The sequence below is a fragment of the Vombatus ursinus genome, unplaced genomic scaffold (assembly GCF_900497805.2).
Source record: "Vombatus ursinus unplaced genomic scaffold, bare-nosed wombat genome assembly UNPS02014932.1, whole genome shotgun sequence".
Taxonomy (NCBI): Eukaryota; Metazoa; Chordata; class Mammalia; order Diprotodontia; family Vombatidae; genus Vombatus; species Vombatus ursinus.
The window spans coordinates 15,059,658-15,086,631 of record NW_020954710.1 but is presented as its reverse complement, the minus strand read 5'-3'; the positions used below and the strand labels follow the sequence as shown (position 1 = coordinate 15,086,631).

Sequence of the window (26,974 nt, the reverse complement as noted above, 5' to 3'; positions counted from 1 at the left end):
CTTTCCCGTTTCCCTCCCTCTCCGCCTTGCCTCGTTCTCTTGTCTGCTAACCTTAGTACTTGTCTGCTGCTACTGCTCCACTAACTGGTCACCAGTTCCAACTGATAAATCACTGCCCAGGTCATCTTTCTACCCTGGGGTCAAAGGAGAAATATGGCTGTTGGCTGGCTATGCTGGCTTCAGTCAAACCTCGAGCACTGAGAAATTTCCCTTTTCTCATTATTAAAATTGCATCCTCCAGTTGAAATCGGAAGAGTAGGAAAGCAGCTGCTTCCTTCTGTCTCAGAACTTAGCACCCTGGCTCCCCCACCTTCCTCCCATGCAAACCCAAGGGGACTGTGGGGATTTCAGATCAATTTTTTTTATAAGAGCCACATCAGTGAGACCCAGCCCACAGAACTTTTTCTGGACTATAGAGCTCAGGGTGTGTTGAGCCCTGATTCAAGGGAGAGTGCATTGAGCACATTGACCAACCATCCCAAAAGGTGTAGAGCAGTTCTAACTGCACTGAGACTTTTGGGACACACTGTATAGTGAGAGGTCATTACTAGGTCTTACTGGTTAGCAAGTGTTGGCTGTGGATGAAGTCCTTTATTCAGTAGGAGTTGTATTCAGTAGGAGCTGGAGAGTAGGATGAGAAGTACAAGAAATAGAAGACCATCTGTGTATTCCAGGAGATTCCTGTCTACCTGGGCTCCAAGGGAGTCTTTCGTGTCTGATTTTTGAGTTGGTCTAGAGGAGGATAAAGGCCGGGAATGGATAAAGGCCCTGGACCCCAGGCAGTGACCATTGTACAGAAAAGTTCCCCAGGTCTCCAGAATGTCTTTCCTTGTATGAAAAAAGGGGGCACTGCAGTCCGGCTGGTCTGTGGACTGGGCTAGCTACGGTAACAGTCCCTAAAGGCCCATCTGGGGCCATCTCCAGTCGTTCTGATATATACATCTGGCCGCTCGACCCAGATGGCTCTGAAGAGACAGTGAAGCTGGTGACTCTGCACAGCCCTCCCTCACTTAAATCCAGTTCACTTGCAAGTCAAGGCATCACCTTCCTGATGTTATGGTCCTCAACAACAACCCTTAAGCTGCCTTTAGGGCAGATAGCTAATGATGAGACTCAGGGTAGTTAAAACAACCCATGTGGTAGGGTCCATTTTTTCTTGTACCAACCACAGACTATTAGTGGAGTCCAGAAAGAGGAGATAATTCTAGATGCTGGAAGGGAGAATGTCAAAGAGCTCTGATTTAGCTAATTCTCATTGTTAATCAATATGAGAGAGAGACAGAGACTCTGTGTTCAAATCCTCACTCTTCCATTTACTACTTATGTGACCTTCATGGCCTCAGTTTCCTCATCTGTATAATTTGAGGGTTGTACTCGATGACTTCTAAGGTCTGTTTTGGCTCAAAAATCCATGATTCTATGAAAAAAAAAAGCCAACCAGGGAAAGAGGGAGGGTACAAAAGGCTGAGTATTGACTTAACACTATTGATACTTCTCCATATTTAAGTTTATCCAAAGTTTGATGTGTCTCTAGTCCTGAGGCCACGGAGGGTGTGTTAAAAGAGGAAGCCTAAGGAGGAATCCATCCCAGTGTCTGTCACTGAAAAGAACCAGCCCATTCCCCCAGGGTTTGCAGGTCCTGTCCCAATGATGTATGAGTTCAGGGCTTCCATACCTAAGAAGTTAACATCGCTTTATTTTCCCAACCTCTTTCTTCAGTTTTTTAACAGGATTGGGGTGTCCAAACTGCATCGAGTATTTCACATCCCAAGGGCTGCAGAACATTTACCACCTGCAGAATCTAACTATAGAGGTAAATGCCTTGGGCAGATCTCTTCTTTCCACTGGCTCTATGGGGTCTAAGTTCTGAACACCTAGGAAAGAAAAAGAAAAACAAAGATGAGGGGGGGACAGTCATGGAAAGGAAAAGAATATCTTCCTTCCTTCCTGTCTAATGTTGGGGAAAAGACCTCCCTTCCACTATAATCCTGATTCCCATTTGAGTGCCCATCTTCCTTTTTTTTTAAAAAAAAAGAATTGGGTCTTCCATTCCCCTAAACTTGGCTATGATTTAGAAGTCAATCCCTAACAAATTTTGGTCAAAATAGATTGATTTGGATAAGAAAACTATGTGCAGTTAAGTGACAGTGCTAGATGGCATAATCAGACAGCCCTGGGTTCAAGTCTTGTCCATGATATGTCCTTGGCCTCTTGACCAACCCCAGAGAGGTCACTTTACCTCTCAATGTCTTGGTCTACTCCGTAGGATTTATCTACTGAGTCATAGATGAGTTGCTCATCCCCATGCTGATGACATCACTGACCCTTCCCATCTTCATGGTATAGCATTCAGACCACATGTGACGCAAGATTGTACAAGCTAGAATTCCTATAGTTTATTTGCCTCAGCAGGGCAATTTCTGGGGCATATGTGGTCTATTGGAAAGAACATGAGAATTTGTGCTTAGAGGATGCAGGTTTAATCCTGGCCTGGGCCACTCACTACCTGCATGACCTCAGGCCAGTCACTTGACCTCAGTTTTCTCATCTGACAAATGGGAATGCCACTACCTGCTCCACCACTTCACAATGGTGCTGGGATGCTCAAATGAGACAGCTTCTGTAGAGTGCTCCAAAACCATAAAGAGTTATGTAAACGCAACAGAAATAGCCATCAGTAGTATTACCATTAGTCTTGGTTAATGGTATCATACAGAATCTGAACAGGTCAGAGCTGGGAGGGACCTTAGAACACAGAAGGTCAGAGCTGGGGGCAAACTTAGAACATACAACATCCAAGATGGGCAGGACCTTAGAACATAGAATGTCAAGAGTTAAAAGGGACCCTAGAACACAGAAGGTCCAATCTGGGAGGGACCTCAGAGACGATGTAATCCAATCCCCTCATTGTGCAGAGCCCTTCTATAAGTCTTAGAGCATTATATAAAGTAAGTTCTTAGAATGATGAGTAAATTGGGACCCAAGGGTGTTAGACTCTTTCCTTCAGGTTATATCACTATTAGAATGCCACTGGATTACTGTGCATAGAACTGATAGAGCCCTGGGGATAGTGGCTAAAATAAATTGACACTATTCTTAATCTAAATAATAAACACACTATTTTAATCTAATAAATTGGAATGTGGTTCTGTTGAGCTAAAAATCTGCTTGGTTCAACATGTCTCCAACTTCAAATACACACACACATAATTGTTATTGAGGCTTTATCATCATTCCCTTGTTATGACTAGAGAGATTTACAACAGCTCACACCAGTAGAGCTTAAGACAAAGCACATTCCTCTGAGTGGCCTATTGTATGTTATTATTATCCCCATTTTATGGATGAGAAAGTGAAAAGCAGGTTAAGTGACTTGCCCTAGGTCACATAGCTACCATTAGACCTGGGATTTGAACCCACTTTTTCTAATTCCTACAAACTCAAATAGCCACCTTGGGCTATTTAGCACCATCTTAACCCCTTGGACACCCTACCTACTCCTCAGCTTCCTTTGGACTCTCTCTACTCAGGGTTCTTCCAGGGCTGTTACCAGTTCAGGGCTATCACCAAAGGAGAGACAATGGTTTGTCACTGGTAGCTGGGACCAGCTGCATAGGCTCAGCCTTCAGATGCCGCCAGCCATCACTAACTCCAGGAGGGAGGCAGTCTGCGTGCTCAATAATCAGCTGCTGCCTCCTGACCTTCATTCCTATGGCCTGATTTGAGGGCCATCAGATTGCCAAGCTGTGTCCGAGTGAAAGTTTTAACTCCCATCTCACCAAGTGTGATGCCTGTGTTTCTAACATCAGTGTTAGGGGTGGATTTGGGATTATATTTACTTTTTCCAAAGTTGACCTTGAATCTGTAGGTCTGGTCTGACCGCCTCCCCCATCTTTTTTTAAGGGCGTAGTCTTGTGATGTCTGCAAATTATTAATTTACCACCTTCCTTGTTTTTTCTCTCCCAGTAACATCCCAGGCCAATGATGCCCACTAGGCCCTAAGTACTCAACTTGATCTCACACCTCTGCTCAAAGAGCTCTTCCTATTGGCAGCTGCTTTTGGGAATTTCAATTCTATACCCGAGCTCCATTTCAGTTGACATTACCAAATGTGGTTGTTTGCATAAACTAGAGAGGCTCGGCACGGCTAGATGGCGCAGTGGATAGAGCACTGGCCCTGGATTCAGGAACACCTGAGTTCAAATCTAGCCTCAGACACTTGACATTTACTAGCTGTGTGACCCTAGACAAGTCACTTCACCCCATTGCCTCACCCAAAAAAAAGAGAGAGAGAGAGAGAGAGACCCAAGGCTTGCCCTCCCATGCATGCTTCTCTGAAATGTCCCTCCTTACTTCCTATAGAACCAAGAACATCTCTAGAAACCACACATTTGGTCATTCAAGAGAGCGGATGTCTATAGTGAGAACCAGGATGTATTATGGAGACTTTGTGTAAGAAATCAGTCAATTAATGTTGATTGATTGATTGATGGATGGATGTCAGCACTGGGAGTTCCGGTATAGATATCTGCTCCCTTCACATTCACAAGAGTGTCAAACCCGCAGCACATTCCCACTTAGCTCCTGGTGTTTCTATGTCAATAGCCACCAGGATTTTTGGCTTTTATCCAGAGTGGAGGTTCTACTGCCCATCACTGATACACAGAAAGATACCACTCCCTTGTCCCCAGTAGGATGAGAGGGGACACTTTTCTCTTGCCCCTGGCCTCCCTACTCCATCTCCTTCTAATCTTGGTGTATTTGCTACGTGGATCTTCCAGGATCTTGGGGCCCTGAAGATTCCTGATCAATACAGAATGACCATCTGGAGGGGTCTTCAGGAGCTGAAGCAGAGCCATGACTATGGGGCCCAGCAGCTTATCCGCTCGAGTAGTAACGCTTCCACCATCTCCATCGGGAGCTCGGGGGAGCTCCAGCGCCAGCGCGTGATGGAGGCTGTGCATTTCCGAGTCCGCCACACAATCACTATCCCCAACCGCAGCGGGGCGGACGAGTGGGCAGACTTTGGCTTTGACCTCCCTGATTGCAAATCCCGCAAACAGTCCATTAAAGAAGAGTTCACAGATGGGGAGATCAACTGAGGATGGGGAAGGGAAGGCTGGGGGAGATCCAGGAGGCGCTTCCCAAGGGGTAAGGTCCCCCAACCAGACTGGCTTCCAAAGGAAACACTCAAAAAAAAGAAAAGAAAAGAAAAACTCCAGGTATGGGAGATGGTGAAGAGTTCACAGCCTTAAGCCCCTGGAGAAGGTTTTGCTTTTTTTTTCTTTCATTTTTTGTTCCCAGGACTGGAATTTTGAGCTATAAGCAGCTCAGGGCCAGCCAGGGTGGTATGTCCATCTGCTGGGCCCCTCTTCCAGGAAAACATTTCTGATGTCCTTCAATTTGGGAGAGTTGCAAGGGAGAGGGTAGAAGCAGCCCATTCAGGATGGGCAGTCTGAATATTCTGTAGATATTTTGTAGTCTTGCACAGACTTATTTTGTGTGTCCAATCGATTAATTGTACAGTACATGTCACACATACAAAAATGAGGGACAGTGTCTTTCTCTGGCCTCTACCCTCCTTCTATCCACTCAGAAGTATCTGAATGGGGAAGATTAGTGTCATCATGAAAACTGACTTGAAATCTTTTGCATCTCAGCTTCTGTAGGGATTCTGCCAGCTTTCAGACCCTTTGTAACAAGGGGATCTGCTTCCTGATGGACTGCCAAAAAAAAAAAAAAAAGTATTTTTCAACATCCTTCAGTTCTCCACAAAGAAGCTTGACTGCGTCATTGTATTTCAAATGCTGTCTGTGTACATGTGAGCTCGCCCCCTGCATCTGCTGTATAAAGGAAATCATTGATTTTTTCAAGCCCATTTTCAAAGTGGCTTACTCATCCCCTACTAATGAGGGCCGATCAAGGCCATTCTCTTAGCCAGTTTGAGGGTGAATCAGTTCCATTCAGAAGCTGTGGCCAGTTTGGCCAAGAATCAGATAGTCTTTTTAGAATTTGCTCATTTCCTCCTGTACTCTGGCTTCCTTCTTTTCCACCCCGAACTCCCTGATCCCCCCCTCCCAGCCCCCACGATGTGGTTTCTTTCCATTTGGAGTCTGAATTCAGCGGGGAAAGATGGGTTTGCTGAAGTGCTCAGTCTTTCCTGGGAAACTGACCACCACATTGGAATGCTGTGGCTTCAAAATTTGACATTCAGGTGACCTCTGCTCAGCACAGAGATGGACAGTGTATTTCTCACGCTGTTGATATTTGTTCATATTTGATAAAGTGAAACATTCTTCCACATTGAAGTTCAGGGTTTGGTTTTTTTTAAATGTTTCATTTTCAACATGTGAAGGTCTCATGCCCAGCTTTTCAGCAGGTTTTCAGCCAACAAGATGAACTAAAGAAGGGCTGATCCAGTCAAACATGCCACCAGTTTATAGGGGTCTTTTGGAAGGTCTGAAAATACAGTCCTGATCCTGAGTCAGAGTTCTGCAAGTCATATACAGAAAGGGCAATTACATGTTTGCAACTGAGGGATCTGGTCTGGGCATTCTTTTCCATATATGACCCTGGACAAGTAACTTAACCTCTCAATGCTATTTGTAGTTCTCCAAGATTGTAACTTGCAAAGAAGGTGCCAACCTGCATTGGAGGAGGGAGTGTCCTCATCTGGAAGTTCCCTGTACCACTGACCTCATGGGTCTGGTCTCTGTTCCTATTTTCTTTTTTGGGAATAGCTTCACTCCATCATCTGTGGCCATTTGGCTTGGTGGGTGGGGAGAATTTGGGTGGGGTATGTATGAAGAGGTGGAGAATCAGAGAAGAAACAAAAATTAGGTGTGATATACCAAGGAGTATTTTAACTCACTAAAACACTGATCCAGATATTCATCCCCCAAGAGGTCCCTCCTAGGACAATTCATTCATTCAGTCCCTCAGTAAGCATTTATTAAAGCTCTATATGTTGTGAATAACAGACTCCGAAAGAGAAAAATCCATTCCCTCAAGCAGAACATATTTGCAGATAACAACAATTCACACAGCCTAATCCTAGGTTAACCAGCACATTTCTTGCTAAGTGACTCAGAGAAGTTCTTATCCTTTTTCTCATCGTGAAACCCTTGGGCAGTCTGGTGAAACCTATGGACCCCTTTCTCAGATTCATGTTCTTAAATGCTTATAATAAGATCCGTAGGATTGCAAAGAAAATGAATAATATTGAAATAAGATTATCAAAATATTTTTAAAAGCACAAACCCACAGAACCCAGGTTAAGAACTACTGGACTAGACAAAGTTATGTTTTCTGTCTTATGAGACAAAGTTCAGCTGATTAAATGGGTCATCTGAATTTCAGGGAGGTTACAACTAGGCTGATTTCTTTAAAATTTCTTTAAAAAGATTTTTCTCCCTGTGCCTTGGTGTGTGTATGGGAGGGTGGAGGGGCAGTTTTCATACGAGTACCTGGTACTATACCTGGAAATTTGCCTTCCTGAGCCCTGAATTCAAATGCATGAGAAAAGATTAAAATGAAGCCACTCCTTCATCATCAGAGGCAACTCCTTTGCTGGGGTGTCAATCCAAGGTCGAGAACAAATCTTTTTAAAGAGCTCAAATCAACACCTTTCCCAAATTCTACATTTTAGCACTGTGATTGCAAAGGCTCTCTATCACGTTTAGGTACCTTGTTGAATGAAATAATGAAAGGGGGGGGAGGAATTTGGGGGTCACAGAAAAAAAGGGAGAAATAAGCACTCTTCTGGCTATGAGGTAGGAAGACCAAGGTTCGTTTGCTTTGGGTGATTGATTAGAAAAGGAGAGGGTAGGGCTAAGATTGTCCAGAGTTCACCTTGGTTCCTCAAGTATTGCAGGTAACGAGCATTTATTAAGTGTTTAGTGTGTACTAGGCTCTGTCTTAGTCTAGGCACTAGCTCCAAGACCGTCCCTCAGAATCTCAGTAGGTACTGAGTTCACCAATTTCCCATCTATTAAAGTTTCACCAAAGGCCACTGAAGCATATTTCCTTTCAAAAAGAAAAAGGGCCTGAATTGGCCATACATGGTGGCATTAACGCAGACCATTGGATGCTCTTCTGCTGAGAACAGTCATTTCGTCGAGATTTACCCATCAGGCACCCAGTGACATCACCTTTAGGAACTGAACTAGAACCAGCCACAGGGACGGGTACGAGTTCTGTAGTGGGGGGGGGGGGGATTAGAACTCTCCAGTGTTTTGGTTACACAGACACATGCTTCTATGTTAGTAGCAAATTAAAGCACTTTAAATGCTTTAAGACTTATAAAAAAATCATTCATGTTTTCAATGTTATATCACGCTTCTTCAGGCAGTATTACTGGATCTATTCCAACAATATTGTTAACTTTTTTTGGATAATGTTATCTTGGGAAAATGTGTTATTTTTTTAGCTGTGTTTTTGTGGGTTTGTAACACAATAAAGCACATGTTCAAATGGAAAGGCCTCTTGTGGTTAATGGTAACTCCCCAAATGCTGTGAGTTCACATAAGGCCACCAAATGGGCCTGAATGAGTGTAAAGAATAATAACAATTAATCATAATCATAATCATAATCACAGCTAGTATTTATATAGTGCTTCATGGTTTGCAAAGCGCATTACAAATATTATCATTTTATTCTCATAACCATCTTGGGAAGAGGTAAGAGACTATCATCCCCGGTTTAGAGATGTGGAAACTGAAGCAGAGAACAGTTAAATTGGTTTAAAAAAGTCATCAACATTTATTTTGACGTCTTGCTATTCAGGACTTGCAGAAAACAATGCTGCCACTTTCAATAATGGGGAAGGTTTTTGCAGGCAAGCTAACGGCTCTGGAGAGCTGGGTTTGCTAACCCAAGACTTTGAGGACGATTCTCTCCAAAGTCCGAGTACTGCATACAAAACCTCTGCATCCAAGTTAAGAAGGAAGGCATAGCGAAAAGAGGGCCAGCCTTGGAGTCAGAAAGACCTGGGTTCAAGTCTTACCTCAGACATACATTGGCTGTGTGACCCTGGCCAAGTTACACCCTTCTCAGTGACCCCAAACAACTCCAAGACAGGTTCTTAACCTTTACTGTGTCATGGGGTCCCTTTGGCAATCTGGTGAAATCCAAGGACCCTTGATAAATGACAGTTTAAAATAAAATACATGGATTACAAAGAGAATTAATTATATTGAAACATAACTATCCAAATATTAGAAAAAAATAATGTCACAGATCCCAAGTTAAGAACCCCTGCTCTAAGCCTATGATGTTACAGATGGGGGGCAGTTCTGCATCAGTGGAGGGATCTTTTACACTGAAAGTTCCCCCACACTGATGAAATCACTGTTCTATATCAATATTAAAAAAAAAAGGATAATATTAAAGTAATTTTAAGAAAAACCAATTTTGAGGTCCTTTCACATATACTTAATGCTAGTCATCCTATTTTCTAGAACTGAGCAGTTATCGCCTCCACTTGACCCAACACAGAAATACTCAAGTTACTTGACTAGGTGATCGAGTTTGGAGAAAGGCCTAGCTCTTCTCTGAGTCCAGGGCAGGTCCTACTGGGCTAGAATACTGAGCCACCTCTGACCCCTAACAGTTACTTGATGGCTTTTTTAACACAGGGACTGCATCTAAGATTTTCTGGGTGGAGAGAGTTTCCCGGTGAGACAGGTCCCTCTACCGATGTAGGATGACACCTTCTGAGTCCTACAGGGTTGCCTAGTGCAATGAGAAGTCACACAACTTGCCCAGGGTCACACAGCTGAGATGAGATGGAACTCGAACCCAGGCCTTTTTGACTTTGAAGCTGTCTCACTCTCCACTGCTCCACATGGTCTGGCCTCTCCCTCTATTTAGGGGGTGGGAGAATGGAGGGGAGAAGAAAGGTGAAGCAATATAGTGAGTTGTTATTCTGAGAGGTGCCTGTCCTGCCACAAGTTCCAGAGTCTGGTGCCTTGTTTGAGATGTGGGTGTATGCTATGGATCAGTCTGTGTAGGAGGGACACTACATATGATTGATCAGAGGCACGCTGGGCACAGGAAGCTACGTCATGCTGAACCATTGGGATCAGAGCTTGGACCTCTGTTTAGCTTAAGCGATTCCATCACGTCAGGAAGCGACTGAGCCAGCCTCCTACCCACAGACATCCACGACCGTGCCGAAGGTAAAGCCTCCAACTCCACGTTTCAACAAGAGCTGCCTTTGGGCTCACGGTGGTTACTTTTTGTTCATGAACCAACTTCATATAAAAGTCAGCAGGAAATTGCTCTCCAAAGATGGCTGTCGCTTTGGAGGCCATGTGAAGTGTCCTAAGCGCATGGCTTTCTACGGCCTTGGTGATTACGGTGAAAAATGAGTCCCCCAAAGTATAGTGTTGAGTCACTAGTGCTGGCCACTCTGTACACATTTAGCAACACTTTTGCCGAATAGGTATTAAAAGAGTGCATTAAAATAGTCTTCAGTGCAGAAAAAATGACCAGAGTGACACTGGCACATTAGACACAAAAATGACATTTTAATTTCTGTTAGAAAACTTACTTTTATTTGAAAAAGTAGGATATGAGAAATTACAGACAAGAATCTTCAAATATATAAAAACATCTGCAGTAAGTCTGACATAAGAATAAAAAAGATAACCCCAAACTTGAGTTAAAGCAGAGTGGCCCATTTTGGAAGGCACTATCTTTTTCTGTAACATTTATACACAATCTCATCTAGATTTGACTGTCTGAGGGGGAAAAGAGCCCTATCTTAGACTGTTTGTCCCACCCCGTCTCAAAAGAAAAAGGAGCATCACTCCATCCTTCCTCCCCGCCCTCGCCCCCCAAAACAGACCACATATCCATGCGGGGGCAACAAACCTATTTTCACAGAAGCATGTTTTGTTGCCACAGTGTGGGAAGTAAATGGCTGGTATGTTTCTCAGGATGGATAATGCATACGTGTTCTTTAAAAACAAAATGTCAGCCTTTCTCACCTAAATGCCTCCTTCGAACACAAGGAAAAATACACACTAACAGAATGATGCCTTTCAAGCTTCATTTTTGGGCCTAATACAACATCCTAAGAAAATTACTTGCTACACCATTACCATATACACACATTTCCCCAAAGTTCCCAGCTCATGGTTTCCAGTGAAAATAAAGTCACAAAACACTGCAATTAATTTTTTTAAATTAATGAAAATGGAAATAGGTATAAGGTTGTCTTCTTCAGCAAAACTTAAGTCAGTTATTCCCTCTTCACAGTATTTCCATCTTGATAACCGACATCGCATTTATATCTCAACCTTCATTGCTGAAGTCGACAGCTGACCCATTCCGCCAGGATTGCTCAGCTGCTGCAGCCACCTGAATGGTCCAGAGAAACTGTTCTTTGGGGACAGTTGGGGGTTCTTTTCCTGTGGGGACAGAGGTAGTAGGTTGAAACCGATTCAGGGAGCACAGCGAGGTATTCATTCACTGGCGCCACAGCAAGTGATTCTGGATTCACTGGAGGCCAGAGGGGCCTCCAGGCCTACCCAAGTCATGGAAGGGGTATCTCAGCCAATGACTGTTCAGAGTCTCATCATCAAGAAGAGATGAGACGGCTATTTTTTGGCCACAACAATTCAGGAAGCCATCTATGAAGGCATGTAAGGGCTAAAATCAGCCCTTATACCAGTGAAACCATGGGTCATTTTGAAGTTTCCTGGGAAAAAGCAAAGGTTGTACTATCAGTATTCCTTCGTTACAAAGGACACTGTTTTAAATAAGACAGTTCAGGATTCAGGAGAAGTATGTGGTCACTTTCCGATACAATTACTTCCCAGTTTGGTACTATCCAGAGCCCAGAATCTCTCTCCATTCTTCAACCCACTCCAATGCAGGCATCTAATGCACTCTGGCTGTGTGCCCACCACTGAAATATAATTGACATGTATAAAGGCTCAGCAAATACTAAGAAATCTGATCCATCTATTTAGGAACATATTGACCCACCCTTTAAATTGTTATTTCATTTAAGAGAATTAATTTACTGACTACAGCATGAGAAAATGGGATCTTCTTTCAAGGATGATCTTTGGGCCCCACTGCTTTGGTTTTAGCCAACAGGGAAAAACCATCATCTCTCCAAAGCTCTGCAGCCCTTTTTCAATAAAGGCCCACAGCTGACAGGGTGTTCACAGTAACACTGGAAGATTATTCACATTCCTGTGTCCAAAAGCCTAAAATTCTTGAAAGGGCAGAAGTGGATTGGTAGATTGGATGCCTGGGTCTAAATCCTAGATCCGTCACTTCCCTACTGTGTGACTATTTCTCGAGGGACTTCAGTTTCCTCAGGGTTATTATGAACCTCCAGTGAGATGATGAATGGTGGACATTTTGGAAAGCACTGTGTAAACATCAGCTATTGATATTATCACCACAAAAAAAAAAACCCCAACTAAGAAAAAAGTTACACTGAGCAAAAATTCTGAAGGTGCTTGGCAAAGAGCTCTGAATTCAAGAACAACAAAAGCTATGCACTGGGAATGGTTTGAAAGGGATTATTTTAGTTGAAAGTAAAGTACTTTCAAATTTCTTGCTAAGCATCATTAAGTTTCTAACCTTTAAGGGTTCTGAGAAAGTGTCGAAAGAGTCCTCTATATGCTTCTTGGTACCGATCGACATGTGTGTGTGAGTATATGGACACGGAGGTTCCACGCTCAGTAATCCCCAAGGGATTCTGATTATCGACCCGTAAAGTTCCTTGAGAACCATGAACCTGGGGGAAACGTTTAAGAAAAAAATTGTTAGAATTCATCAGGACTGGAATAGGGCAGGGGGTAGATAAGTTGTTGGGTTTTTGTTTATTTTGCTTGAGACTGAGATTTAGTGAGGGTGTTAAAGAGGACTCACAGTGATAAATAAGTCAGCAGTCTAAGCTGTTTTTGCTAGTTTTTTAAACAAAGCAGTTGGTTTAGGATAAATATATAGAATCTAACGATTCAAAATTATTTCAGCGGGATATGACACATACAGGAGCACTGACTCAAGTTTAACTCTCATATCCAGGCAACCGTAAGAGTTCATGAGTGAACGCTGCTGCCCCTGGCGTCTGGGCTGCAACAGGGTGGGATTTCCCTCCCATTCTCCTTCTCCTTTCCCCTCCCCCAGGGAGCTGTAGGCAGCATGCCATCTCTAGCCTGCCTGCTCTTCCTCCTTCAGGGCAACCACAAACAGGAGGTGCTGAGGGACCAAGAGTGGGCAGAGGAGGGCAAACCTCTGCAGCTACTCCTGCCTCAATCTCCCCTCTCACCATCCTCTACTAGAGTGGGCCTCCGTAAGCCCCAACCTCTAGGCCACTTCTTCATTGCCTCTTCTGTTCTCACCCTCCTTTTCTCTCTCCCTCCTCTTATTCTTTCTATCCATCCCTTTATCTTTCTCCATCCATATCTTTCTCTTCCCCTCCGTCCCTTTCTCTCTCCTTCCTCAATCTCTCCATCTATCTCTCTCTATCCATCTTTTTCTTCTCTTTTCCTCTTCTCTTCTTCTTTCTCTTCCCTCCCTCCCACCTATCTTTTCTCTCTTCCTCACTTTCTCTCTCCATCCATCCATCTCTCTCCCTCCCATCCTGTCTTTCTCTTCCCCTCCCTCCTTTTCTCTCTTCTCATCCTATCCATCTCTTCTTCTTCTTCTCTCTCTCTTCTCTTCCTCCTCCTCCTTCTGTCTCTGTCTCTGTCTGTCTCTCTCTCTCTCTCTCTTTCTCCACTGATGTAGAGAACACCTAGGTTCGGCACATTGCCCAAAGTTACCCAACCAGCACGAGTCATAGGTCAGAGGCAGGACTGGAGTCCAAGGCCAGCTCTTAATCCACAATGTCATTCCGCTTCTCTCCTCTAGCCTGATCCCCTGCTGGTCTGATGCTCTCTTCTTACTGGTGTGGCCCAACCCTTCAAGAATCTGAGCCTCTGGGGGCCTAGGCCCTTCCTCCCTCCCTCTCAAAGCTCGACGGTGATCGTAGGGACACTAGGGGCTAAGGGGACTTGGCTAGCACAGAGAATGCAAGTGATTTCTATGAGGAAAACACTCCCAATTCCAAATGGCCTGGGACAGTAGGAGTTGAACTCTGGAGCTAGATGGGAAGAGAGAAGTTCACCTAGTACAGCCTGATTCAAATGCATTCTGGGAACACAACCCACTTCTAAGCCACCAACTGCTTGTAACAGCGATAGAGCAAACATTACATTTAAAAAACAATTTTACCCCTAAGAAGTCCGCCAGTCTTAGAGATCTTTGCAATACTGACAATAATAATCTCATAGGAAAGCAAACTTTTTCTAGGTTCTGAGCCTGCACAGAACAAAGAAAAGGGGGGAAAAGAAAGGGATCCAACTATGAATAAGAACAAATGAATTTTGACAGAACGTTGAAAACTGAACATAAAGTTAACATACCAGCAGTTATGGAGCACCACAATGCAGAGAGCACTAGGCCTGGAGTCAAGAGGACTTGAGTTCAAATCCAACCTTAGACACTTACTAGCTGGGTGACCCTGGACAAATCACTTAACCTCTGTTTGTCTCAGTTTCCTCATCTGTCAAATGGGGATAATAGTAGCACCTATCTGCCAGGGTTGTTATGAGGATCCAGTGAGAAAATCTTTGCAAAGCCTTGAGCCCAGTACCTCGCACAGAACTGGTGCCTACTTAATAAATGCTTGGCCCTTCCCCGTCTCCTTCCACTTCCCCAGCCCAGGCAAGGGCCGGTGCCACAGAGAGCTCTACTTACTTCCTCTGACAAACCAGGGGATCAGAATTTAACCGATTCTTTTCTTTCTTTCTTTCTTTTTGAGAGGGGAGGGGTGAGTCACTTATTTATCTTCTGTATATAGAAAACTGGGAGTAAATGTGGATTGTTTTTTCTCTAGTCACAAGAAGAAGGGATTTCAGAAAGGACACATTACCTCCACTCTCAGGTCACAGCTTTTGGTGCAGTGTTGACTGATATCCAAACTAACAATGGCCCCACTAGGAAACTTCATGCTGACCATGACACTGTCTGCATCTTTCAAAGAGGCCACATCTGGACAAAAGGAGGTCATTGCTTTAGGTCACTTCACATTTGAACACACAAAAGCAGCAGGACTTTTTTCTGAAACCCAACATTGGGTCGCCAAAGTAAACGCAAGCTCTCAGTTAACAGCTGCATTCCTAAGACTACAAAAAGTGTCAGGATTGGGGGTCCAGTCTCATAGGTTAGTCCCTGCTCTAGACAGTCCAATAAAACATCCAATAAAACATCTGAGTACCTACCACATGCACAATGCTGTGAGAGCCATTGTTGGTGGGCAGGGCAGGAGGGAGGCAGCTGAGATCAAGTTTAGCTAGTGACCAGAACTTTCAGTCTGGTAAAACAATCTGCAGATCCATGGGGATGGATTAGAATGGATGTCATCCAGGGCATTTATTAATAATCACCCTGTTCTTACAGTTCTGTAACTGGCCAGGACATCCTTGGGACAGATGGTTCTCATGGAAAACCTCCAGTACATGTGACTAGCCCCACAAACACCAGCCCCGAATGAAGAGTCTGACCTCTCTGCCTAGATGAGACACCACGATGCTGAGGGGCAAAAGGAAGTGTGGTTTTAGGAAACTGGTTTTGAAAATACTCTGGGAGTATCCTCACTACATGCTTCTGCTCCATCGAGAATTCAGCCCACTAGGCCTTATGAGGAAGGATTTTAGCACCAGACATGACCTGTAGTCAGAAGACCAAGGGGGTAAGTCCAAGCCTTGGCTCTCGCTACCTGGGTAACTTTTGGCAAGACACTTCATCTCTCCAGGCCTCGGTTTCCTGAGGGGGCTGGACTGGGTGATTTCCAAAGGTGTCTTCCAACTCTAAGACTACGATCCTATGAGTAAGAGGTCAGCTTTACGCAAAAATTTTTCATCACGGCTTCTCTGGTTTCAACGACTACAACTTTGACTATCATGTTAGAACAGAAGCTCCCTGAGGGCAGGGATTATCTGGATCTTGTACCCCAAGCCTGGCTCAATAAATGCTTTTCCATTCATTCACTGCAACCCCACACTTTTCAAAAACTCCAGCCAGTGGCAGGACAAACCATGCCTCTTACCTGAGCAGAACGCATGACCCAAAGAAAAGACTGTGTCTGGAACACTCTCTCCCAACAAGAGACTGACGATGTCCACGTCATGCACAGCAGCGTTATAAAAGATCCCACCTGGAAACAAACCAAGTCACTGCTGATAGTTTCAGTCGAGGCAGAAGCACCCAACAAAAACACACGTGTCCCACAGGCTTTCTAGCCATGAGCAAAGCCTCAGGGCGTGTCCATGTTACCCGACACAGATATAACAGAACTGACTTCCACAGAAGGGAGTCTTTCACACCTGACTTCCTTAGCAAACTGGGAGAAGCTGGTGGATAGATGCTGCTAACGACTGCTATCCGATGTATCCTCCCTAGCGCGCGGCTCTCACCGACTTTCTGGTACAAGAATTGTAAAGCTGGATCAAAACGCCTGGAGAGGGACACATGAAACAGGAAGAGGGAACCCTGGTCATCCGCAACCTGATCACTGGGAAGGCACCAAAAAATGTCTCTCCCACCAACCATACAGCTTCTAGCCAAGCTGTCTAGACTGCCCAGCTCTACGCCACTGTCCCTTATCTGAGGCAGACATGACCATGGGTCTCCTGCAGCATGGGGTTTGTGGGAACCCCTCATCATGTATGGGGGAAAAAATAAAAGGTAAGAAAACAGACTGAGATCCTCTCAATCCTTATGAGGACTGTTAAATTAGCTACAAGAAAAATTCCCTGAAGACTGATTTTTACGTACAAATGTGAATAAATACTCATAGCCAAAAATACAAGTCTTACTTGTAGAATCCACAGACTAATGGTTTCCCACATCTGTTAGCTTCATCGAAACACATCTCAGCAATCTGTCTATCCAAACTAGGGAGTTTCTCACAAAACACACCTTTGCCTAAAAACATCAAGAATGAAACCAAAATGTAATCAAAAATCCATTGTGAGACATAATATATTTAAAATATAGTGTGGAGAGAACACTGGATTTGTCAGCAGGAGAGACCTGGGTTCAAACCCCCATTTAGACACTTACTAGTCATGTCATTTTGGGAAAATCACCTCATCTCCCTAAACTAGAATTTACTCTGGACCACCAGGGCTGGCTGTTTGACCCAACCCAGCATCCTAAGGACCACTGGGCTTCCTCCTCTGCTCCACAGCTGAACCCTCCTTCACCGTCTCCCCTTCTCACAGGGTAGGGATTGTCCCATTTTCCCATTTGTATCCCTAGCACCTGGTAAAGTTACTGGCATGGAGTAAGCACTTAATACATACCCTCTCATCCATTTATTCATGTAGTACTATTTCCTGGGGGAAATACTACTCACACTGCCTACCTCACAGGGCGAGGAGAGCATGACCTTACAGCTACATAAATGAGCTATTCATCTAAATGGTCGCTGGGACGCCGCAAACTGTCCCCTCTCTCACAAACTCATGTCATTGGTCCCAAAGTGAATCAGATGGGGAAAGAAGTTAGCTCGACTTCTGCGTTCATCTCCTCTTGGCGACAGCATTACCCATTCTACCAGAATTCTTCAGGAGGAAAGTCTTCCCTTGTGCTATGGCCAGGAAGAGGCTCTCCTCTCCTCAAACAACACCTACATGAAGATGCCACAGGTGCCCCTAGAATTCAGTAGCAGGTCGGAACAGGGATGTTTATCGCTCCCTGTGGAAAGGGAAGTGAATATACCTGGCTGTCCCCTTCCTCTCTTTTGTTGCCAGAATCACTGGACATCAACTAAGGAGGGAAAGGAAGGACAACAGCAATAGGAAAAGCCACTACAAATCCACCATTGTTAGCAGTAAAGCAATTGACACCATACAGCCTATGGAAGATGGGCCAGTAATTTTGGAGGTTCACAGATTTAGAGCTGAAAGCACCTTAGAGGTCATCTAGCTGAACCCCCTAGTTTTAAAATGAATGAAAAATTTATTAAATGATTACCAGGTGCCAAGTGATGAGAAAAAGTACTAAGGATGTGAATACAAAAGTGAAGCCGGTTTCTGCCCTCAAAGAGTTTACATTCTAACAGGTGAAGACAACACACATCTGGGGGCGGGAGCCAGAGAAGTGTATCTGGTTTGGACGGTATCAGAGAAGGGCAGCGGAGCCACAGGAGAACAGACTGACCAGCCTTTTCTACTAGGAAGAGCATTCCTGCTTTGATTATGGCTCCCGAAGCAGAAAAGGGGCCAAGCACTAAGGACTGGCCCAAGGTCCCAGGATCCAAAGGCTGCTTCTGTCAGCAGTGTGACCTTTCTGGGCTTTAGTGTCCTCTTTTGTCAAATGACAGGATTGTACTAGAAGACCTCTGAGGCGCCGTCTGGCTCCAACCCTGTGATTTGATTTCAGATTTGTTGTTATTGTTTAGTTGTTTCAGTCGTGGCTGACTCTTCGAGACCCCATTTGGGGTTATGGAGAGGTGTGCCATTTCCTTCTCTGGCTCATTTGACAGATGAGGAAACTGAGACAGAATTGAGTGACTTGCCCAGGGTCCTGCAGCTAGTAAGCATCTGAGGCCAGATTTGAACTCAGGAAGATGAATCTTCCTGACTCCAGGCCCGGCGCTCTATGCACTGAGCCACTTTCTATTTCAGAAGGACTTACTTAACAGTTCCTTCATAACAAAGACTGGAACTGTCCACCAACCTCTACGCTCGGTTGTTTTGGGGTTATTTTATACATATGTTCTGAATATACGAATCTATAATGATCTTCAAACAGTAGCAGGGAGAGGAAAGCTCTGAAGAGGAAGGCAGCCCTCTTCCACGAGTGAATGAACAAGAGTGAAGCATGAGCAGCAAGCAAGAAAGACATTTAGCGGAGGCCAGCCTCGGGCAGGCAAAATTCACCTTTTCCTGAGAATGGAGAAGCAGAGACTCTCATGACAATGCACACGGCCATAGGCTGCTGGAGGCACATGCTTTTCTCGAGTCCATGCAAATCTTGGCCGGTTCGGGAACGTTCGTCCACAGTCACTGGAGCTCTGTACAGTGAATGAACACTTCTCTTCCTCTGTTACCAAGTCCAATCCTTTCTGTCTGCCAATCCTCATGAAATGACACTTGCTTTGGGGTCAGAGGACTGAGGTTCAAATTCTCACTTTAGGTGGCAGAGTGGATCAAGTGTTGGGCTTGGAGTTAGGGAGACCTGAGTTCAAATCCCACTTCAGACACATACCAAGCTGTATGACCCTGGATAGGTCCCTAAACTTCCCTCAGCTCAGTTTTCTCATCTGTTAACTGGGGATAATAATAAGAGCACTTGCTTCCCAGGGTTGTTGTGAGGATCAAATGAGATGATGTTTGTGAAGTTCTTCATAAACTTTACAGCACTATGTAAATGCCAGCTACTATTTATTACTACTGTTGTCCTTTCGTCACCCCAGGCAAGTCCGAGGCATGAAGCCTTAGCTTCCACAACTGTAAAAATGGAAGAGAGTCCCATTAGACTCTCTCAAAAGTCTCTCTGACTCTACATCCTATGAGCTGATGCTGGTCCAATTCTACAGGACACAGTTCTGACCTGATGCCACCCATGCAGCTGCCTGGAAGGTCTCTAATTTGTGGGGTCCAAAATTATCCAACTCAAGAAAAACCACCAAGGCAGAGCTCCGAGCCAATAACCATTTACTAAAGGGACCATACCCCTTTGTTTAATCCTTCTCACAATCTGAGATGCCTCTTTTCCCCAGGGCCTTACTCAGAAGAGGCAAAGTAAAATACAGAGTTTCACTGGATGATAGACCTTGATTCTGGCCCTCCCTCCAGGAGGGCCAGAAATCACATATTGGCATGGGTGGTCAGAGGATGGGCAAGGCAAGGGTCATCTCTACTGACTAGGTGATCATAAGATGGTCCCTTTCTCATGCTGGGCAAGAGAGGGGTCTAGAGGTACAAAAATAAATTGGGAGACTTTCCATATCACATCAAGACATCCCACCCACACTGTGTTTGGTCATCAACATTCTTTGTTGTTAGGCAAGTGAACTTTATAACTGGTAGTTTAAAGTCTGGGATCTAATACAAGAAAGAATCTATCTAATCTTTTCTAATTATTCTTACATCTAACATATGGAAAATATGTATTATTACATATAATTCCTATAATCATGTCAGTTGACTAGACTGCCTAAATGCATATTACTAGACGAGTGTATCACTAATAATTGCTAATGATCATGACCCCCGTGGAACTGATTAATACTGAGTGGAGCAAAAGAGAGGTCTAAGTAAAATCATTTTTGTCAATTTTCAGTGTCATTTTAAAGTTTTCCTATGGACTGTCCAGCATGAGGCAGACAGAACCTCTCCAACAAGAAATCCCACTGGAAAAATCCAAGCCTGGTTCTTTTTAGGGAGTGAAATCAAGAGTAGTTTCCTTACCTGCTCTCAATGCACCCATCACAATTTCAGAAGCTGCTTCAGGGGGTGAACAGATAATGACTCCAGAGACACTACCACGTGTAGGAGGAGAGAGAACATCAGAGAAGTCATTGGATTTAAACAGATTCGTGATGGTCAAGTTTCAAAGAAGACCCACACTCAAATGACAACTCCCTCAGAAAAAGAAAACTTAGGGCAGAGACTCTTTCTAAGGCAGGTAGGAAAATAGGAAACATTTCAATGGATAAAAGTTAGAATGCATTTCTAAATTGGAATTTGTTTTTAAATTCAGATTGAGGTTGATATTTAGGATATAGCAGAACTATACGTTGTTTTTTTAAGGGAGTTTTTTTTTTTAAAGGGGGGTAGAGACAAAGTTTGCATTCTTTTTTCTGTCTCTTAAGTGGCCTAGTCAGACTCCTTAAAAAAACAACAACAAACTCAGGTCTTAAATTAAGTGAAAAATGAAACTTGTGACATTTCCTAAAGACAATCAAACACACTAAATATTTCCAAGAAAAATGGATAATAGAAAATATTCTTCTCTCTAAACTTAAAATAGATTTAAAACTTTGGTGGAAACTGCCTGATCAAGTCACAGAAGCTTCTGAATTCCATTATCCAAATTCCAAATATTAAGATTTTTCAAAATATTATCTAATATGAGAGAAAACCTTTCCTAGTGTCTGGAGGGTCTTAACATTAAACTGTTTGTCCTTTTGGCCCTACACTGTCACTGCTAAGCATACACTCCAAGGAGACGGATGAGAGATATCTGTAAACAAAATATTCACGGCAGCACCGAGACTGCCAGAAACTGGAAATAGAATAGGTACCACTGGGGAATGGCTGAACAAAATGTGATGTATGACTATAATGGAAAGTTAGGGTGTTATTAAGGGGAAGTTGGATCTAATTGGTTTAGGGAACTCCCAGAGAGGAAAATCCTGATAGCAATGCCCATCAAGGGGCAGCTAGGTGGTGCAGCGGATAGAGTACCTCCAGGCCTGGAGTCAGAAAGACTCATCTTCCTCAGTTCAAACCTAGCCTCAGACACTTCTTGGCTGTGTGATCCTGGGCAAGTCACTTCACCCTGTTTGCTTCAGTTTCCTCATCTGTAAAATGAGCTGGAAAGGGAAATGGCAAACCACTCCAGTATCTTTGCCAAGACAACCCCAAATGAGGTCACAGAGAGTCAGACACGACTGAAAACAACTGAACAACAACAATGCCCACTGGCAACAGCTCTGCAAGGGACAGTTTCAGAGAGTTGCACGGGACACTGAAAGGTAAGTAACATACCCAGATCACACATTCAGTATGTATCCAAGGTAGGACTTGAACCCAGGTCTTCCTGACTTGGAGGCCTGCTGTCTATCCACTACAACACGATGTCACTGGGCCATAAGAAACAACAAATACAAAGAATTCAAAGAAATATGGAAGGCTTTGTAGGAAATGATGCAGAGCAAAGAAAGTAAATCCCAGAGAACAATTTACACAATGACATTTACACAATAACTACAAGAGGAGAGAAGAGGAATGAACAATGTTAGTCTTAGAGAAGTGATAATGAAAGGTCCCTCCCTCCTGTTAGCAGAGCTAGAGATGTGGAAGGTGAGGAGGACAACTGATGCGTCAGCCCATTTTGCTTAAATGGTTTTCTTTGTTAAAACAGAGGGTTCAATGGGGATACATACATATACACACATGACAAAAAGAATGAGAGAAGAGAAAGGAGAGAAGTAGGTTGACTCTACGTATGTATTCTGAAACACTGATCTTTTTGAGTGAAAGGGAAAAAAAGGATTGTTGCATTAAAAACTTCATTATCACTACTTTCAATCAATAATGATTCTTCACATTTATACATCACCTTTCAGCTGAGGACTTGCAGAACACTTACATCCAATACTAAAGACAAGGTGGGACTTAACTGCTTCTACTAAATCTCAAAATGTGACAGGCCAAGAAAAAAAGAAAGAAAAAAGGCATAGAGAAGCCAATGGCATAGGCTGGATCTATAACTACATTGGCATAACAACATTCAGACAGGCCAAAAAATTGGGCGGGGGTCCTGATTCACTGCTGGCCACAAGACAGCTCCGTGAATAACAGAGAATCTGCTAAGCTGCATCTCCGCTGCTCACACAGTGGTCTCTGGGAGCCACGGGGAATTGAGACCACAGACAAGAGGATCAATCCTGATCTATTGGTTGAGTAGCCTGATTAAGGGTGAACAGAGAGTAAGAAATGCTGACTCCCAGGACTCTGTTTGGTCCAGCCCCTGGAAAGGCCACTAACCAAAAGGGGCAACGTCACCCTCCCGGCCCCAGGAACAAGCATGCCCTTGAGTTTCTGGTAACCATACCGCTGATCATTAAGTACAATGTTGGCATCTTGCTCCCGAAGCACGCGGGTGTTCACCAAATGGTCTGATCTGAAGGCCTGCTCGACATCTGACAGCTGATCTTCAACCACGTAGAGCAGGCAGCAGCTGTCTTCTTCCACTAAGCTCTGAAACAATGCCTTGTTCCCAGAGCCTACACCAAAGAGAGCAAGGCCAAGGCTGCTTCCCAAAGCCCCATCACTAAGAAGCCATCCTACTCCGCTTCCAGAAGCCACACTGCTGGATGCTTCTGAAACAATAAGCCTTTGGCTATTCTGTTCTGAGGGGACGGCGGGGCTTTTCACGTGAAGAGTCGTGAATGCAGAAGGGTGGTTGGTGGAGGTAGATGGAGTTTGGTCTTCTCTGACAGGCACGGCACTGGTTGTGGAGCTGATAGCACTGAGGTGGGCAGGGAGCAAAGCTCTGTGGTAGGAAGGAGGTGAAGGCACCATGCTGGCACTGGTACTGGTAAGGCAGGGAACGCCTGGGAAAACATAGGGAGGCTGAGAAAGCAAGGCTGGAGGAGGATCAACCTGTACAGGGAGGTGGCTACTCAGGTCTGAGGCTGCTGATCTAGATCAAAAAAGTAAAATTAATTTTAATGAAGGATGTAATAATTAATGTGCCCAACCCACAAACTCTTTAGCTAAAAAAACAACTGTCCCTAAGGAAATGCCTTGGAGCAAGACACAAGGAATTATTCAAGATACAATTTCTTACCAATCAATAACCATCTTTTAAATACCTACTATGTGCAGATAATTAAAGCAAGGAATGAAAAAATAATGTATTAAGCACATACTAGGTGCTGTGATTTCATTACGGCAGGACATTCCATTAGGACAGAACTCCTCATGAAGGTCACTTTTTCTGCAACTGAGATGCTGAGAGCTCATTAAGTCACTTGTACTGGCCCACACAGCCAGGATGGGTCAGGGGTGGGACAGCTCTTTATCCACCATGCCATCCTGCCTTTCAAGCAACTAAAATAAGCCCCAAACAACCAAGACATTGCAAAAGTATTTTGCAGTTGTGTATGTTAGCTGTGTGACCCTGGGCAAGTCACTTCACCCTGTTTGCCTCAGTTTCCTCATCTGTACAATGAGCTAGAGAAGGAAAAGGCAAACCACCCTAGTTCCTTGCCAAGAAAACCCCAAATGGGGTCATGGAGAGTTGGGCACAACTGACACAACTAAACAACAAGGTTGTACACCACAGAATTTAGCATCTACATGAACACACTATCAAAGCACTGCAGGAGTCTGGAAGGTTGTCCCTGCTCATGTCTGCCTCTCAGGATTCCATCAAGATTCCCCTGCAATCCCCCAGCTGCCAGTACTTCCCCCTCTGCATTTACCTTCCGTCATCTCTGCAGCCATCTTACACATACCTAGTCTGTCTCATCTCTGTGGACCGCCCTACCCCCTTAAATCATGGGCTCCTTCCATATCAGCAGCACTTAGCACAGCAGCTAGGTCATAAGGAAATGCTTGTTGACTGACATATCTATAAAACAACTATGTCTGTGACTGTGATGGCTCATATCTGTGTAGTGCCTTAAGTTTTGCAGAGCTCTTCATATTCGTGATCTCACGGGATCCACATGAAAACCCTGTGAGGCAGAGGGTCAGACGGGGTAGACAATCTGCTCAATCACCCACAGCGCACGTGCCTAAGGTGGACTCAAACCCAGGGCTTCCGGCTCCAAGCCCAGCATTCTCTCTACTATGAATGAATCGTTAGCCCTTAAAATGGCCCCATTCAAAGTTACAGGATTAGGAACCCTCAGACAAGAGCAAAGTTAACCCTAATTGAAGATTAGGAAGATTTAGAGCTTGAAATCCAATTCCCTCATTTGACAGATGAAAAAACGGAGGCATCTAGTGGAAAGAATTTTAAAATCACCATTCCGCCCTAGTACTACTCGTCTCTTACAAATCTCATCAAAAGCTTCTTTCCAACTGAAGGACCCTAAATGAGCTTTCCGCTGGAGCTAAGGGAAAGGCAGAGGACTCCCAGCCACTTACATAAAGATGGGAGTTTGGCCTCCACGCTGCTTCATGCGGTGACGGTTCCTATAATGCCTGCCAGAGGACAGGTGCTCCAGGATGCGGTCCCTCCTCACCCTCATGGGCAGCTCACAGGATTTGCAGTATAGAGTCTCTACCACAGAGGTGCCCCCAGACTCACTGTGTTCAATCACATGCCGTTTTACCCCCAGGTCTGTAAACTCAGCTGCATAGTCATGTAAAGTCTTCTTCTTTCGGCCCATGATGGGAGGTGGGGGGCAGGGAATGTAAGAAAGTTAAGGGGTCACCAGGACTCCAGGACAAAAATTAGGCTCTCTGCCCTACTTTATCAGAGACCAGGGACCGCACTTAACACTCAAAGCAGAGGAAGGGAGCCATTCAGTTGGTAAAGGCCAGAGTATCCACAAGCTGTGCAGAAAACTACTGGCATGGAGGGCTCAGTGAAAGGAGCACAAGCCACGGTCCTGGCTCCCAGTCTTTGACAGGGACCCAGGGGCTGGGGCAAGAGATTTTCTTTGGGAGTAAAATCTATCACAGAGAGGTGGCTGATGTGTCAGTGAGGAGAGAGCAGAGTGACTTTTAAAGAGAAGGGGCATCCACTGTGGAACTGGGGGTCAATGTGGAAGAGTGTACTTGTCTGGCTCCCTTCCCCTTCTCCCCCCCCCAGGGCATACGGTCCACCATTGGATTGGAGAATCCTGAGAGGCAAGAAGGGGGCTACTGGTCTTTCTCCTTTTTCCCAAGAGAAAGAAGAAGAGAAGGAAAGAAGGAAGAGTGGGAGGGAGGAAAGGAAGAAAGGAGAGAGGGAAGGGAGGAAGAAAGGGAAGAGGGAAGAAAAAAAGGGTGGGAAGAAAAGAGAAAGGGAAGGAAGAAGGGAAGAAGAAAAGGTAGGGAAGGAAGGGAGAGAGGGAGGTGGCTACGTGTGTCAAAAAAGGGAAATCGCGTTACTTTTTTGGAGAAGAGGGTAATGTTCTGCGGAAGGGGGATGGAGGGAAAGGAGACGCCCCACAGGGTGCAGTGGGGGGAGGGGCAGGTTGTCCCCGGAGTGGGGGATGGGGAAGACGGAGTTCCTCCAAGGGGAAGAAAAGGCCCCGGGCCGACCTTGGCTGGGGGTGGGGGTGGGGTGCCAGGGTCTTTAATCTTTGCCGAGAGAACGGGGGGGCGGGGGGGGGGGGGGACAAGGGGTATCTTTCCAAAGAGGCTGAACAAGTCTCTCCTCAGAGGACTGGGAAAAGGGGACCTTAGGGGTCTCTTTGGGGGAGTATGGCAGCCAACAGGGTCTGTGGGGCTTGTGAAAGGTCAGAAGGTCATGGGGGGTCGCTGACGGGAGAGGTCGCGGATTCTCTCTGGGGAGGGTCAGGGGGTCTCCACACTGGGATCAAGTCTCCGGCAGGGTTTGGGGGAGTCTCCCTCAAGGGTTTCTAGCCCCAGGCCCCGCCGTCCCCTTCCCGCTGTTCTTGGCCCGGGAGGAGCTTCAGCGCCATTCCTCCATCGACCCGACCCATGCCGGGGTCCTTCAGGCCTCCAAGGGACTTTAAAGCCACGGCCGACCCCAGCCTGATCCGGATCCGGAAGCTCGGGGCGCGAAGGAGGGGCCAGACTCCTTTCTCTCCCCACCCCCACTCCTCCAGCCATTCTCTTCTTAGAGCCAACGGCTGCGGAGACGTGCGCGCGTGCGCATGCGCTGTCCCCTCCCAGAGCGCGCTCGCTCTCTTACTATTTCCCCATCTCCATCTTCCACCGAGCCCAAGGGCCTTGCGCATGCGTACGAATACTTCTCTAGCGCCCACCTGCGGCTCCTCCGCTTCTTTTCTGTGGGCGCTGCCCTCTCAGTGCCTTCTCTTGATCTTTGACACCATCCCGCACTCTCCTTCCCACTCCTTCGTCCTCGCCCCCTGCGCCCTCGTTCCCTCTCTCCCTTTCCTGCGCTTTTGTCTCCTACCTTTCCCATTCTCCTGCGTTCTCGTCCCCCTTCCTTTCCTTCTCTTCTGCGCTCCTCCCCTCTTCCTTTCCCGCTCTTCTGCCCTCCTCTCCCCTCTTCCTTTCCCTCTCTTCTGCGCTCCTC

At 45.2% G+C, this 26,974-nt stretch overlaps 2 protein-coding genes across 8 annotated transcripts in view; one reads left to right on the top strand and one right to left on the bottom strand.

The window, feature by feature from the left end:
* Positions 1–8,385, top strand: part of LOC114029523 (tumor protein p73) — a 208,105-nt gene extending 199,720 nt beyond the window's left edge. For all 4 annotated transcript variants that reach the window (XM_027843999.1, XM_027843998.1, XM_027844000.1 and 1 more), the window contains 2 exons: positions 1,720–1,813; positions 4,782–8,385. In XM_027843999.1, the coding sequence (XP_027699800.1) occupies positions 1,720–1,813; positions 4,782–5,102 (415 nt within the window). In that variant the 3' untranslated portion in view covers positions 5,103–8,385. The remainder of the gene's footprint in view (positions 1–1,719; positions 1,814–4,781) is intronic.
* Positions 8,386–10,548: 2,163 nt separating this feature from the next.
* Positions 10,549–25,704, bottom strand: LOC114029533 (myo-inositol 2-dehydrogenase-like). 4 transcript variants are annotated; one of them, XM_027844015.1, is made up of 11 exons: positions 24,907–25,704; positions 22,862–23,452; positions 20,491–20,561; positions 18,958–18,963; positions 16,888–16,996; positions 16,396–16,526; positions 16,119–16,226; positions 14,943–15,061; positions 14,243–14,329; positions 12,605–12,761; positions 10,549–11,415 (listed from the first exon to the last, which is right to left on the bottom strand). In XM_027844015.1, the coding sequence occupies exons 1-11, from the start codon at positions 25,149–25,151 to the stop codon at positions 11,300–11,302; spliced, it is 1,740 nt and encodes a 579-aa protein (XP_027699816.1). In that variant the 5' UTR covers positions 25,152–25,704; the 3' UTR covers positions 10,549–11,299. The 4 variants fall into 4 exon arrangements, with proteins under 4 accessions (XP_027699816.1, XP_027699819.1, XP_027699818.1 ...); XM_027844018.1 differs by having other exon boundaries at positions 22,862–23,363; positions 24,907–24,993; XM_027844017.1 differs by lacking the exon at positions 14,243–14,329.
* Positions 25,705–26,974: the final 1,270 nt, after the last annotated feature.